We start from the raw sequence: 16,243 nt of genomic DNA on the forward strand, positions 1-16,243 counted from the left end.
AAGGCCGATAAGAAGTCAAAAGCCGAGCTTACCGTCAAGTCACCCTTCACTAAAAGGGTTAGGGAGTCACCCCTACCGCGTATCTACAGGGGGGTTGGCGACCTGCAATTTAACGGAACCACGGATCCCGTGGAGTATCTTAGCCGGTTTGACACTGAAATGGAGGTCTACCAGATTCCAAACCACACAAAATGTCGCTTATTGGCTGCAACCCTCAGGGATGACGCTCAAACACTGGTTCAAGAGGCTTCCCGCTAATTCTATCAGCTCTTGGAGGAAATGAGCGAGCTGTTTGTGGGACAATTCAGGGCTTCTGTTACTTATGCCCCACCTGCCAATACCCGAGTTAGGCCAACGTCAAAGGAAACCCTGAAGAATTTCTTGATAGCGAGGGTAAGGCCTGGAACAGACTTCTGGATGGAGTTGCAAGGGCGGCAGCCCGAAACCCTGGCTGACTTCTTTGCTAGGACAGAACCCCATAAAGTGATTGAGGAATCTCTAGCTAAGTTAAAGAAAGAGTTGAAGAAGGAGTCGAAGTCTGAAAGCCGTAGTAGCTGGAAAAAAAGAGAGACAGGTCTTACAGTCCACATAGGAGGAACACCTATAAGAGGAACCCCTACATAAGGCCTACTGGTGAGAAATCCTCGAGTCGGGACGGCAAAACCTCACCCATTATTGTGAATACAACCAGTTCAGAGGGTTTCGACAAGTCAAGGCTAACGATGAGGAAGACCAGAGAGGCAAGGTACCATGCATACACGCCTCTGACAGCTCCCATAGATCATATTTTCGAGGTTGGAGATAAGGCGAGACTCTTCCGGAAGCCCTTTCGAAGTGGACCACCTGGAAAGAAAGACCAGGGGAAATATTGCGCTTTCCACGACTTGAATGGGCATGACACGGCAGAATGTGTGCATCTCAAAGACCACATAGAGGACCTAATCAGAACTTGGTACCTGACCGAATTTGTAGCCCAAGAGGCTAAAAAGTATAAGGAAAAGAAAGCTGAAAGGACAAATAACCAGGAAGCCAATCGTAACACCCGGGCTGGCAGTGTCCGAATGATCATCGGAAGACTCTTCATGGGAGGCCAGGGACGCAGTGCTATGAAGAGATATGTACGGGAAGCCCGAGGGCCACCCTTGACCAATGTGTGCCATCTGTCTGAAAGGCCTCCCAAAATGTTTAAAGGAGAGACCATGGACATTACCTTTACTGAAGGGGATGCACGCGCGGTACACCATACTTATAGCGATGCCCTGGTGGTAACAGCCGTGATTGGAAATGTCAATATGCACAGGCTTCTTGTCCACAACGGAAGCTCTGTCAACATCCTGGCCTACAGTGCATATCAAAGAATTAAAATGGCCGACAAAGACATGATGGCCTGCTACAATGAATTGTCTAGTTTCATAGGAAATGCTTTCCATATTGTTGGAAGGGTAAGACTCCCAATCACCCTTGGAGTGGAACCACTGGCTACCACTCAAATTGCAGAGTTCATGATAGTGAACGAAGACATCTCTTATAACGGGATCCTGGGCAGACCTATCTTAAGGGACATGCGGATCGTAACCTCAATCTACCACTTGTCAATGAAGTTCTCAACCCCTAATGGAGTAGGATGTGTGCGAGGATGTCAGGCTGACTCCCGAGAATGCTATAGCAGGATTTGAAATCCGCAGTGAAGGCCTGCAAAGAGATCCAATTAATGGACGGAGACATCCACGAAAGCTGTTACAAGCAAGTGGAGATAGAAGACGAACCCGAAACTAAGGCTCTGGGAAAAGTTCTGATAAAATTTGTGAAAGAGACCTGCAACATGGTGGTCATTGTACAGCACCCAGGGGAAGACCCATATCTAGAAGCCTCACATGCCGTGCATGGAGGGCTTACTATCAGGGGCATACCCTTGACGAAAAATATCGATACAGCTAAAACCCTGATTAAGGGGATTGTGGAAGATGTGACTGACAGTGATTCTGAGGGGGCTAGTCGAAAGCAGCCCCAAAACAAAAAGCAAGAAAATAAGTGCGAGGCACCTTGTGACTTCAATAGTGCTATGGTAACCTATCAACTTGGAGACCGGACACGGCTTCCCGTTCATGAAATCCTGGGTACACAACCCCGAGAGGGTGGCAACAAAGAGGTTACCGTTGAGATCGACCTCGACCCAAGGATGCCGGAAACCCAGGTGAAAACTGGAGCAGCTGGGGATACCCTGTCCATCGTGGTGGATGAGTCCGAACCCTCTAAAGAATTATAGATCGGGGAGCAATTGGGGCCGGACCTAAGGGAAACCCTGGCCGCATTCTTAAAGAATAATCTGGACGTCTTCGCTTGGAACCATTCGGATATGATCGGGATCGACCCAGAAGTCATGTGCCACCACCTCAATATTGACCCGGACAGAAAGGGAGTCAGACAGAAGAGAAGGCCAATTAGTGGGGAAAGGGCTACTACTCTTCAGGAAGAGGTAGACCGACTACTGAAGGCAGGCCTAGTAAAAGAAGCTTTCTACCCTACATGGCTAGAAAACCAGGTTTTGGTAAAGAAACCCAAGGAAAAGTGGAGAACATGCATAGACTTCACTGATCTGAACAAGGATTGCCCTAAGGACAGCTTCCCGGTTCCTCGAATTGACCAATTGGTGGATTCCACTGCGGGGCATGCACTGTTAAGCTTCATGGACGCTTACTCGGGCTATAACCAAATCCCCATGTTCAAGCTAGATCAGGAACATACCTCCTTTATCACTGACAGGGGGCTCTATTGATATATTGGGATGCCGTTCGGTTTGTTGAATGCTGGGGCTACTTATCAAAGGCTGGTCAACAAGATGTTTAAGGACCAGATTGGGAAAACAATGGAAGTATATGTGGATGACATGTTGGTCAAAGCGAAGGAAGCTTATGATCATGTGACACACTTATCAGAGATGTTTGACAGGGATTATAGGATGAAGTTGAATCCCCAAAAATGCGTATTCAGGGTTGAATGTGGCAAGTTCCTGGGCTTCATTGTCAATCACAGGGGAATCGAAGCTAACCCTGCGAAAATCAAGGCCTTAATTGAAATGAGGTCGCCTAGGAATGTGAAAGAGGTGCAATGCCTTACAGGCCGGGTTGCCGCCCTAAACCGGTATATCTCGAAGTCCTCAGACAAATGTAGAGAATCCTTTGCAGCCATAAAAAAGAGGCAAAAATTTGAATGGACGACAGAATGCCAGGCTGCCTTCCTAAAGCTGAAGGAGCAACTTGGAAGCCCGCCACTGTTGGCAAAACCAACGGAGGGTGAAGCCTTAATCCTTTACCTAGGGGTTTCTGAGTTCTCAATTAGCGCTGTCCTGATTAAGGAGGAAGATCAAGCCCAGCAGCAGGTATATTATGTGAGAAAAAGACTACTCGATGCTGAAACCCGATACTCGAACATGGAGAAGTTAGCCTACGCATTAATCTTGGCTTCCTGTAAACTAAGGCCTTACTTCCAGGCTCACAAGATTGAAGTACGAACATCCTTCGCTCTCAGACAAGTCTTACACAAGCTGGAAGCCTCTGGAAGGATCATGAAATGGGCAGTCGAGCTAGGCCAATTTGACATAGAGTACAAGCCAATAACCGCCATCAAAGGGCAAGCTCTAGCTGATTTCATCTTGGAATTTCCACCCACTTTTGAAGTTGAAGGGATGGAATGCGTACCTGAACCTCAGTCTCCAATAGCCATACCCGAGAATTGTTCCCCTTGGTGGAACTTGTACATCGATGGGGCTGTCAATAGAAATGGGGCCGGGGCTGGCATTGTCTTAGTCAGTCCAGAAGGCCATAAGCTGCAAAGATCCATTCACTTTGATTTTAAAGCCACCAACAATGACGCGGAGTATGAAGCCCTAATAGCGGGGCTAAAGCTAGCCTTGGAGATGAGGGTGGAAAATATGAATGTTTATAGTGATTCCATGCTGGTAGTCTAGCACATCCGAGGAGGCTTCCAAGCTAGGGGTCCCCGTACTGATCTCTATATGCTGTACGCCCAAGAATTAATTAGGAAATTCAGGGAGATCAAGCTAGAGCAAATACCAAGGTCTGAGAACGCAGATGCAGATGCCCTGGCTAAGCTAGGTGCACAGAAGGACGCACACATGCTTGGGGTGATCCCCCTCGAAATCCAATATCAGCCTAGCATCTCCAAGATTGAAGTCCTGGACGTGGAGGTTGAAGAATCTGACCTTTGGACAACCCCGATTCAGGAATACATAGCCAACGGAACCCTGCCTACAGATAAGGACGAGGCCAGAAAATTGAGATACAAGGCAGCCCAGTATGTGATTTATGATAGAAATATTTACAAAAGAGGGTTCAACCGACCCCTCCTTAGGTGTGTTGCTGGGATAAGATGTGAGTACATCATGCGCGAGGTGCATGAAGGAATTTGTGGAAATCACTCGGGGGGTGCCTCCCTCGCCCACAAAATTCTTCGTCAAGGCTACTACTGGCCTACCCTCTGCAAAGAAGCTAATGCCTTCGCCAAGGCCTGTGACAGCTGCAAAAGGTTTTCTAATACAAATAAGAACCCAGCGGTACCCCTAAAGACCTTGACAAGCCCCTGGCCGTTTGCTGTTTGGGGTATAGACCTGATTGGAGAGTTACCCAAAGGAAAAGGTGGGGTAAAATATGCAGTTGTGGCTGTAGATGACTTCATTAAATGGGCCGAAGCTGAACCCCCGGCTTCCATCACTGCAAGGAAGCTGGTAGACTTCATTTATCGAGCAATCGTCTATCGATACGGGGTTCCCTATAAGCTCATATAGGACAATGGAAAGCAGTTTGATAGCAATGAAATGATAGATTTCTGTGAGCACCTTGGTATAAAGAAAGGGTTTTGCCGCGGTGTGCCATCCCTAGAGTAACGGTCAAACGAAGGCCGTAAACAAAATTATCAAGCACACCCTGAAAGCCAAACTTGAAGAGAAAAAGGGGTGTTGGCCAGAAGAACTTCCAATGGTGTTGTGGTCTTACAATACCACTCCAAGGTCTACCACCGGCGAAACCCCGTTCACCCTGACATACGGGTGTGAAGCCATGGTTCCCGTGGAAGTTGGAGCAGGATCCTTTTGAAGGGATAACTATGACCCTGAAAATAATGAAGTCAACCACAAGCTCTACCTAGACCTTGTTGAAGAAGTAAGGGATACGGCTCAGTTGAGACTCGCTGCTTATCAACAGAGGACCCGTAAATATTTTGATAAGAAGGTGAGGGCTCGACCCCTCAAAACGGGAGACCTGGTTCTAAGGAAAATGATGCCTAACATGAGGGTTCCCGCTCATGGGGCCTTCGGTGCGAAATGGGAAGGCCCATATATCATCAAGACAGTGCTTTGGGAAGGTACCTATCACCTTACAGACATGGATGGAAGACTCATACCACGGGCTTGGAACGCCCAACACTTAAAGAGGTATTACCAGTAGCTTCACCCGGGTAGTATTTCTGTAGGCTTCAGCTTTGGGGTCAAGACAATAAAGGCGGTTTATTAGTTGTAATCGCTATGCTTTTAGGAAAATTATCAGGCTACTATTTGCTTTATTTGCTAGGATGCTTGGGGGGTGGTGTCTTTACACCCTCCAAAATTATGCTATGTCAACTTGTTACCATGTGATTCAATAAAATTTCGCAGTTTACCGTTATGAAGTTTTGTATATTCTTGCTCGCTTGCCGTAATTGTTAATTGAATGCTTTATATATGCTTAAAAAAATAAAATTAGGGCTTCAATTGCATCTAGTTCTCCACCATAATTGTAATTATGCTAAAGAACTCGGGGGGTAGTAGGCATATCATTAATATTACATGGCTTAAAATTCAAAACATTGGAAACCGAAAGCATTAAACCTTAGGAAACGCAACTCAACAACTTGGCTGCACTAATTGGAAGGAAAGCCTATCAAGGCTTTCAAGGCTAAAGCTTATCAAAGCTTTCAAGGTTTTCAAGGTTTTCAAGCTTGCAAGGTTTTGGGCTTACAGCAGCCCTTCTAGGTTTAAAGCCTATCAAGGCTTTCAAGGCTAAATCTTATCAAAGCTTTCAAGGTTTCAAGCTTTTCAAGCTTGCAAGGTTTTGGGCTTACAGTAGCCCTTCAAGGTTTAAAGCATATCAAGGCTTTCAAGGCTAAAGCTTATCAAAGCTTTCAAGGTTTTCAAGCTTTTCAAGCTTGCAAGGTTTTGGGCTTACAACTGCCCTTCAAGGTTTAAAGCCTATCAAGGCTTTCAAGGCTAAAGCCTATCAAGGCTTTCAAGGTTTCAAGCTTTTCAAGCTTGCAAGGTTTTGGGCTTACAGTAGCCCTTTGAGGTTTAAAGCCTATAAAGACTTTCAAGGTTTAAAGCCTGTCAAAGCTTTCAAGGTCGAAGCTTGTCAAAGCCCTTCAGGATGTGAAATTTCTCGAAGCATCAAGGTTTGCTTTGTGGAATTACACTAAGGCTAACTTTGTGGAATTACATCAAGGCTTACATTTGTGGAGGTACCTCAAGGCTTACACCTAAGGACTACTTAAAGGCTTACGAGTGAGGGTTACCCTTAAGGCTCATGCTCAAAGCTTTCTCTCAGGGCTTCCGCTTGGGGCTTATGCGTGAGGCATCATTGACAAGCTCACATACAAACTGCGGTTTACAAGGTCTTAAGAGAGTTATTACCAAGTTCACTAGGGGGTAAATCCCTGTAAGCCTTAAGATGGTCTTCTTCACTAGCGGCCCAAGTTAAAGCGAGGATGAAACCCACTAAGCTATATATTACTTAGGGGAATTTAAAGACTCTTTACGCTATTAGAGAACGAGCAAGATCGTGCCCCTATATATTCACGAAGCAAGCCGTACTTGGAGAACAAGATCCCAGGGGTCACAACCCCCGAAAATTGAACTTACTACGTTCTTAATGTAAGGGTTACCCCTTACCCTCGTTTCTCCTACCTGAATGAAAGGATTAGGTGGCCAACACATATAACATCAAAGGAGATACAAAAAAATCATACAACGCAAAGGAGATTGAAAGAATAAAAGCAGTTATATAGAAATAAAACATACCGCAAGGGAAATTCCTCCCCACACCAACAGAGGGAGGCCCTTACGGTATTAAAATATCTTGAGGGGCATTCCGAGGCGCCCGCACCCTCATCCAAAAAGTATTAAAATTCATGACGCAAAGCGCCAAGTAGAAATATTCATAATTAAGGGGTTGATAAAAACATTGGGAGGAACAGCTAGGGGGCAGCAGGAGAGGAGGAGGTCTTTTGAGCATCATCTACAGCAGCCCTTTTTTATGGCTGCAAAGAATTCTCTACATTTGTCTGAGGACTTCGAGATAAATCGGTTTAGGGCGGCAACCCGGCCTGTAAGGCATTGCACCTCTTTCACATTCCTAGGCATCCTCATTTGAATTAAGGCCTTGATCTTCGCAAGGTTAGCTTCGATTCCCCTGTGATTGACAATGAAGCCCAGGAACTTGCCAGATTCAACCCCGAATACGCATTTTTGGGGATTCAACTTCATCCTGTAATCCCTTAGTATGTCAACCATCTCTGATAAATGTGTCACATGATCATAAGCTTCCTTCGATTTGACCAACATGTCATCCACATATACTTCCATTGTTTTCCCAATCTAGTCCTTAAACATCTTGTTGACCAGCCTTTGATAAGTATCCCCAGCATTCAACAAACCAAACGGCATCCCAATATAGCAATAGAGCCCCCTGTCAGTGATAAAGGAGGTATGTTCCTGATCTGGCTCGAACATGGGGATTTGGTTATAGCCCGAGTAAGCGTCCATGAAACTTAACAGTGCATGCCCCGTAGTGGAATCCACCAATTGGTCAATTCGAGGAAGCGGGAAGCTGTCCTTAGGGCAAGCCTTGTTCAGATCAGTGAAGTCTATGCATGTTCTCCACTTTCCGTTGGGTTTCTTTACCAACACCGGGTTTGTTAGCCATGTAGGGTAGAAAGCTTCTTTTACTAGGCCTGCCTTCAGTAGTCAGTCTACCTCTTCCTGAAGAGCGGTAGCCCTTTCCCCACTAATTGGCCTTCTCTTCTGTCTGACTCCCTTTCTGTCCGGGTCAATATTGAGGTGGTGGCACATGACTTCTTGGTCAATCCCGATCATATCCGAATGGTTCCAAGCGAAGACGTCCAGATAATTTTTTAAGAATGCGGCCAGGGTCTCCCTTAGGTCCAGCCCCAATTGCTCCCCGATCTTTAATTCTTTAGAGGGGTCGGACTCATCCACCACGATGGACAGGGTATCCCCAGCTGCTCCAGTCTTCACCTGGGTTTCCGGCATCCTTGGGTCGAGGTCGATCTCAACGGTAACCTCTTTGTTGCCACCCTCTTAGGGTTGTGTTCCCAGGATTTCATGAACGGGAAGCCGTGTCTGGTCTCCAAGTTGATAGGTTACCATAGCACTATTGAAGTCACAAGGTGCCTCACACTTATTTTCTTGCTTTTTGGTTTGGGGCTGCTTTCGACTAGCCCCCTCAGAATCACTATCAGTCACATCTTCCACAATCCCCTCAATCAGGGTTTCAGCTGTATCGATATTTTTCGTCAGGGGTGTGCCCCTGATAGTAAGCTCTCCATGCACGGCATGTGAGGCTTCTTGATATGGGTCTTCCCCTGGGTGCTGTACAATGACCACCATGTTGCAGGTCTCTTTCACAAATTTTATCAAAACTTTTCCCTGAGCCTTAGTTTCGGGTTCCTCCTCTATCTCCAGTTGCTTGTAACAGCTTTCGGAGATGTCTCCGTCCATTAATTAGATCTCTTTGCAGGCCTTCACTGCGGATTTCAAAGCCCTGCTATACCATTCTCGGGAGTCAGCATGACATCCTCGCACACATCCTACTCCATTAGGGGTTGGGAACTTCATTGACAAGTGGAAATTGAGGTTACGATCCGCATATCCCTTAAGATAGGTCTACCCAGGATCCCGTTATAAGAGATGTCTTCGTTCACTATCATGAACTCTACAATTTGAGTGGTAGCCAGTGGTTCCACTCCAAGGGTGATTGGGAGTCTTACCCTTCCAACAATTTGGACAGCATTTCCTGTGAAACTATACAATTCATTGTAGCAGGCCATCATGTCTTTGTCGGCCATTTTCATTCTTTGATATGCACTGTAGGCTAGGATGTTGACAGAGCTTCCGTTGTCGACAAGAAGCCTGTGCATATTGACATTTCCAATCACGACTATTACCACCAGGGCATCGCTATGAGTATGGTGTACCGCTCGTGCATCCCCTTCAGTAAAGGTAACATTTTGGGAGGCCTTTCAGACAGATGGCACACATTGGTCAAGGGTGGCCCTCGGGCTTCCTCATCGTTAGCCTTGACTTGTCGAAACCCTGTGAACTGGTTGTATTCACAGTAATGGGTGAGGTTTTGCCGTCCCGGCTCGAGGATTTCTCACCAGTAGGCCTTATGTAGGGGTTCCTCTTATAGGTGTTCCTCCTATCTGGACTGTAAGACCTGTCTCTCTTGTTTTTCCAGCTACTACGGCTTTCAGACTTCGAATCCTTCTTCAACTCCTTCTTCAACTTAGCTAGAGATTCCTCAATCACTTTATGGGGTTCTGCCCTAGCAAAGAAGTCAGCCAGGGTTTCGGGATCCCGCCCTTGCAACTCCTTCCAGAAGTCTGTTCCAGGCCTTACCCCCGCTATCAAGAAATTCTTCAGGGTTTTTTTTGACGTTGGCCTAACTCGGGGTACCTCTGAGTTGAAGCATTTGAAATATTCCCTTAACGTCTCATGCTCCTTCTGTGTAATATTGGCCAGAGTATTGGCATGTGGGGCATAAGTAACAGAAGCCCTGAATTGTCCCACAAATAGCTCGCTCATTTTCCTCCAAGAGCTGATAGAATTAGCGGGAAGCCTCTTGAACCAGTGTTTGAGCGTCATCCCTGAGGGTTGCAGCCAATAAGCGACATTTTGTGAGGTCTGGAATATGGTAGACCTCCATTTCAGTGTCAAACTGGCTAAGATACTCCACGGGATCCGTGGTTCCGTTAAATCGCAGGTGGCCAACCCCCCTGTAGATACGTGGTAGGGGTGACTCCCTAACCCTTTTGGTGAAGGGTGACTTGACGGTAAGCTCGGCTTTTGACTTCTTATCGGCCTTCACCTTCTTTAGGGCTTCCAGCAGCTCTTCCATCTTGCACTTATCATCTTCGTCACCAAGTGCAACCTCATAGTCACCATCCAGGGGTTGATCTTTCTTCTTGCTTATTTCCTCATCATTGTGCGACCCTGAGCTTTCCTCATCATCATGAATGGAGATAACCTTTGACGGCCTTTGGTTTTTATCTTTTGACCGAGCTTCAAACACGGGCTTCTCCTGTCTTTGGCTGGGAGGAGCCCTGCGTTGCGAGCCTTCAGGTTCATCCCCGTTAGGGGCCTTGTTGCCAAGCCTGTGCCGCAAGTCTTGCTCGATCAGTTTCCTTCCAAGGCGATCGAACACACTAGCAGCCTGTGAGTGTTCTCCATCATTCACCTCAGGGTTAGCTTCTTTCTCAGGGTTGCCACCTTCCTTCCTGCCGCCTTCTCCATCAAAATCTAGCTTGGTGGGAGTCACCTCGCTAGCCTTTTTCGACCTTGCCGACTTTCTTTTCAAGGAGGCAATCCTCCTACTCATTCTCTTCATTTTTTGCCTTCATCTCCTCGCGTGTTAATTCACCGTTCGGAACGTCGCTTTCATCTTGCGGAGCGCCTTCCTGCGACTTGGGATTTTCTGGGTTTTCGGGAATTTCTGACATCTCTCCTCTCTAAGATCTGTAACCCCCTCCTTCTAGCGCCAAAAAGTGTTGTGAGAGGAATTGATACAACACCCCCAGAACCGTATAGTACAATTATAGGGATCTCTGTTACAACTACGAAAATCACGGCTAGCTTTTAGGGACTACCGTTAATGTAAACTAAAGAAAAAACAAATGTGTTTAAGGGCTGAGCTTGCAAAGAACCAAACCACGAGGCCGGAATTATGGAATTATATCCTGCAATTGCTCGGAAATGTACGTCACAAAAGTTACACGTGCCTCTCTTTAGAGTGTAGAACTCGTGAGTAAATGAATCCGAATCCATCCGTTTGCAAGCTGCCTACATAATATATTTATAGGGATCAAGCCCATGTAGTTCTCGATTTAGAACTCTGAAGAGATAAGCTCTTATCCCCTCTAGTTTAGGATAAAACAACTTCCTTTTGTAGTTATCTAGCGGTATCCCACTCCAAGTAGGTCACTTGAAGCCTTCATCTTACATGATTATCCGAATATATATGAATTATCTCCACCGATTGTAATTATATCCATAATGCACGTATTTATCCCTTAATTCGCAGATAAATGATAGTTGATATACTCCCAATATACTTCCAATTCGTCCTCCTAGAAACAAGGAAGAAGAGTCCGGCTTGGAGTCTGCCTGCCGTTCTGCCCAGGCGGCGGAAGCCCTACCAGCGGCGTCCCCTAACTGCAGCCCTGTAGCTGCAAGCCAGGATGCACTTAGTGGTAAACCCCAGCAGAGGTAACCCCTAAAGCGCCTTCAGGTGCAACCTCATTCTGATGGCAGCCTCTATTATGCTTCCAATGCAAGCCCGTATATCTTCTTGCACACCTTCACTGGTTCACCCAACCCTGGTGAAGCCCAATACCATTCTCCAAATAACTCCAGTAAACCCAAATAAGACCCAAATAATATGATGGGCTATAAAATAAGCCCAGGGAGATTTTATGGCACAACAATATATATAATATTTATATAAACATATAGTAATATATATATATATACACTTATATTTAAATATATGTAATATACATATAATTATATGTAAATATAAATATAAATATATATAAAGATATATATATATATATATATAACTCTCTCTAAATATAGATATATTTATGCACATAATATATATATATATATATATATATATACACTTATATATATATATATGTTTATGTAAAATATAAATACATATACTATATACCTATATATTTATTTAAATATATATACATATAAATATACATATACATATGTTTAAAAACATATATACACATATATTATATATATTATATTTAATTAAATATACATATATACATATATATATATATATATATATATATATATTTGTACATATACAAATATATAAGTGCACACATATAGAAGATAGGTCACTTCCCCATGCATATGGATCACTGTGAAAGCTTGACATATGGCAGTTGAGCAGTAAGCTTTGGCATAGCTTGCAGAGGCTACGTATTTGACTTGGCTTGGGTTGGCTTTGGAACAACTGACTTGTTATGAATGGATCAATTCTTCGATTGATAAATACTTTGCAAAACTCCGTACGTGCTGACGCTTAGTGCACTGGTCTGGTTCACAAGCGACTGACACTGAAGTCACACATTGTACCGTCTTTGTCATCAAACATTGATCAGTCGGTCCCGGGTTAGTTTATGCTTCAGTTTGTTGATGATAAATAACCAATGCACTCAAATCTTCCGAGTACTTGGACAACATCTTCATTGCTTCCACAAACTTGAATACTTCAATCTTTATTCTTCACTGAGGCATGAACATATTAATGAACTTCTTCTAGTGAACTTATTTTTTCAAAGAATGTAGATGGCTTCTTCAACCTTTGTCTTCGTATCTTCCGATTCTGGTGCAGGCATAGTGTTATTTCCTTGTCCTGTTCTATTGTTGAGTTATCATCCCTATGTAACAGATATGGTTGTCTTATTTAGACTTATAATTATTCTGACATTTAATAATGAAAACATCTAAAGGATACTATTCAATTTCAAAAAAATCATATTTTGAGTTCTCCATGTTTGGAAGATAAAAAAGTGGTCCATATCTTTGAAAAATAATGGGCATATTTCATGTAATTTACGTCTGAGTTCATAAGTTATCTAAAATTAACCGGGACTCATGAATTCATAAGTTAATTATAATGTTTTTTTTACCTGTGTGTAATCCTAATCTATTAAAGTAACTGCAATTTACTTGTTCATGGATTTTAAAAAATATTCTGCTTTGGCATACAGGAGCTCGAAGAAAAATATAGTGGGCATATTTCTGAGTTGGAGTTCATATCCCATGTTTACCACCTTGTCGATCCAAAAACTCTAAATTTGAAGGTATATTATAATATGCTTATTAAATTGATATAGCTTGAGTTGCTTTGTTCACTGCATAAATTATTTTATAAGTAAATACACTTCGAGTTATAAAATAAAATCTTACATTTAAATAGATTTCCAAGTTATTGGATCTGATTTTAAATATAAAGATTAATTTGTCAATCACAAATGCAACTCTTTTAGTTAGTTGCTAGATTAATTTTTATTTTTTCAAATATCACATATTTTCAAGAAGACATGGAAAAGGCATTGGCTTCACAACTCACGGAAACCCCACCAGAGGATGAGGAGATAGCTTCAGATCCTCCACCATCATCGAATACTCTCAAAATGAATTAGCGGAGGAAGGCATTGAGCTTAATAGTACAAGTCAGACCTCCGAAAAAGGGAAAAGCTCTCATTTTCCCTCGACATACAGTGGCAGAGGTTCTTGGAGCCTATGAGGCAGCAAATTTGGCCAGCACCCAACCCAAACAAAATTCTACTCCAGCACAACTATCTAATGATTATGGGGATCTTGTCATGAGGGTTTCAAGAGAGGTGCATCGCATGGTTCGTTCTTTAGAGATGAGGGAGGTGCCCCGTAGATTTTAAAATGAGGAGATGCATCACCCAGCGTACAGGCCTTTCCAGATCATGATGATCTGATGCTGTAAGAATCCTGCAGTCAATATATGTGCTTGGCAACGGCTTTAGTTGTGGATTCCCTAAAATTGAACGATAAGGTTATTTTAGAGGTAATTTTATTTGGCTCTCCGTCTCTCTTACCCTCTCTTTTTAATTCCAGTATCGTTTGCTACCAAAATATTTTTATATATTAATGGAACTTGTCTAGGTTTTTCTATCGTATGGATTTTAAAGCATGATTCATGTGAATGATAACTAGCAGAAGTTTGTCTTGAGCTTATTTCACAATTGAAACTTAGAAATTGTATTGTGAGATTAGTTAGTAACTATTTCTTCTTCAACTTTTGTGCTTAAATGAAACTATAAGTGGTAACTGCTTGTAGATTCTACAGAGTCTAGAAATGACATTGGGTTTTCACGTAAAAGAAATAGAGAATAATGGTTCTTGTTTATGGCTCTCTCAAGTAAGGCTGCTAGGGACTAGATGTTGTGTAATATATAGGTAATATGGCTGGAATTATTTTAATTATCGAATATGGCTAGATATAGGCAATATTTTAATTACTAAGATGACTCGCAACATTTGTATTTTCAATATTTTACTTACTAAGACGAATCACAATATATAAGCCTTCAAGCTAGTCTGCAAAGCCCAAGGTTTGGAACCAATGTTATTTCTTATGGTGCTTAACTGATAAGTGGATTTTATATCCACTTGGAAGCCTTCGTTTTGACTTAAATCGATGATTTGGCCTTAAGTATTTGATATGTGTTTTTGTGTTGAGGTGTGTAAAGCACCTAGATGGAGGAAGGATGGACTTTTCTAGGCTTATATGGTGGTTGGAGTTCAAGAAATAGAGTGCGAAAGTGTGCAAAAGAAGCAGAGCAGGATCTCAAGGCTTTTGATGTGAAATCTCAAGGCCTTGACTCAAACAGAAGACTTTCAACTCTCAAGGCTTTGATGTGAAATCTCAAGGCCTTGACTCAAACAGAAGACTCTCAAGGCCTTGATGTGACATCTCAAGGCCTTGACTCCAAGCAGAAGATCCTCAAGGCTTGTACACCAGTAGGAAGGCAGAACTTCAAGGGCTTGACCTTGGATCTCAAGGCCTTGAGATCTGATGGGAATTAATATTTTGTGGGTTTTCTAATTGGGCTTGAAACACTTTCCTATATCTTTTTAGTACACTTAAAAGAGCCCGTTGATATATATAGAATATGTATGAGGGTTTTAGGGAAGTAACAAGTTCAGAGAGGAGAAGACCTAGTTCTATATATTATTCTTCTAATTAGGCGATACTTTTCGATGCTTGTTTTGGATTTGTTTTCTAAACCATGATCTCGTTCCTTTCTTATTGTTTTAGACATATTCCTATCATGTTTACATTCGAACCGATGATGACGAGACGTTCGATTATGAACTAATCGTTGTCATGGGATTCTAACGGATTTATCTATAGATTTCTGTAGTTGATTTGCCTTAAACTATTGTTGTGATGAATATATGATTTCCTCGTATGGTTGTGCTTATTTTTTTTGGATGCGTAGCTATCATCTAAGTTGTTTGTTAATCTCTATTGAATGCGAAAGTGGATATAGAGGTTTAGAACTTGCCATGCGAGCATAGGTTCATGCATTCGATATACATGATTCGTGGTGTAATTTTAACCATCTTACGCTGCCCTGTGTAATCTCAATAGATAACTTGTTCGTCAACCGTTATGTTTTCAAACCTTATACACATATAGGGTCTAAGCATAATTGGTGCCTACTCAGCTTCTATCTTAATTATGGATGTGGAGTAGTAGGGTATACGTATATCGAAAGATATAGCGTGTATCAGTTTCGAGTTATCTGATCGATTATCAACCACCACATATAACGAATAAACGCATAGCTTTGAATGAAGTAGTTAATGAAGTTAGGATCCCATGTTTTATTTTTCATTAGTAATTCGAAGTTTAATCACTTAGTTAATAATTCCTAGTTTCAGTAATTCAATTTTATTCCTAGAATTGAATAATAATCATACATTGTTGTATAAATGCATAATTCTTGATTACACCAATCTCTGTGGGAATGAACTTAATTTTATTCTATATTACTTGTGACCACGCACGCTTGCGTGATTTTGTGCGAACAAGTTTTTGGCGCCGCTGCCAGGGACTCGGTGTTAATTTTAGTTTATGTGCTTTTCATCAGTGGTTGTTAAAGTTCACTGACTCAAATTCTTTTCTCACTATTTTTATTTCGTTTGTGTGTGTTTCAGGTGCTTGAGCAAGCGTGTATGAGAACATGTTCTCAAACTTGTAAGGAAGCGCTGGAAAAAGCAGAGACGACAGTGAGTATTACAAAGGAGGAACTAGTCACAGAAACCAAGGCATTGAAGGATTTCTCTCAACCGAAAATCAATGAAATCCACTCAATCATTGTTAGGCCAACC

General features: G+C 42.8%; 1 protein-coding gene across 1 annotated transcript; it reads left to right on the forward strand.

The window, feature by feature from the left end:
- Positions 1-722: 722 nt before the first annotated feature.
- LOC135150448 (uncharacterized) lies at positions 723-1,676 on the forward strand. The gene has a single exon (XM_064086753.1). It carries the CDS (start codon positions 723-725, stop codon positions 1,674-1,676), a length of 954 nt encoding a protein of 317 aa, XP_063942823.1.
- Positions 1,677-16,243: the final 14,567 nt, after the last annotated feature.

This window comes from Daucus carota, chromosome 2, assembly GCF_001625215.2.
Source record: "Daucus carota subsp. sativus chromosome 2, DH1 v3.0, whole genome shotgun sequence".
In the NCBI taxonomy this organism is placed as follows: Eukaryota; Viridiplantae; Streptophyta; class Magnoliopsida; order Apiales; family Apiaceae; genus Daucus; species Daucus carota.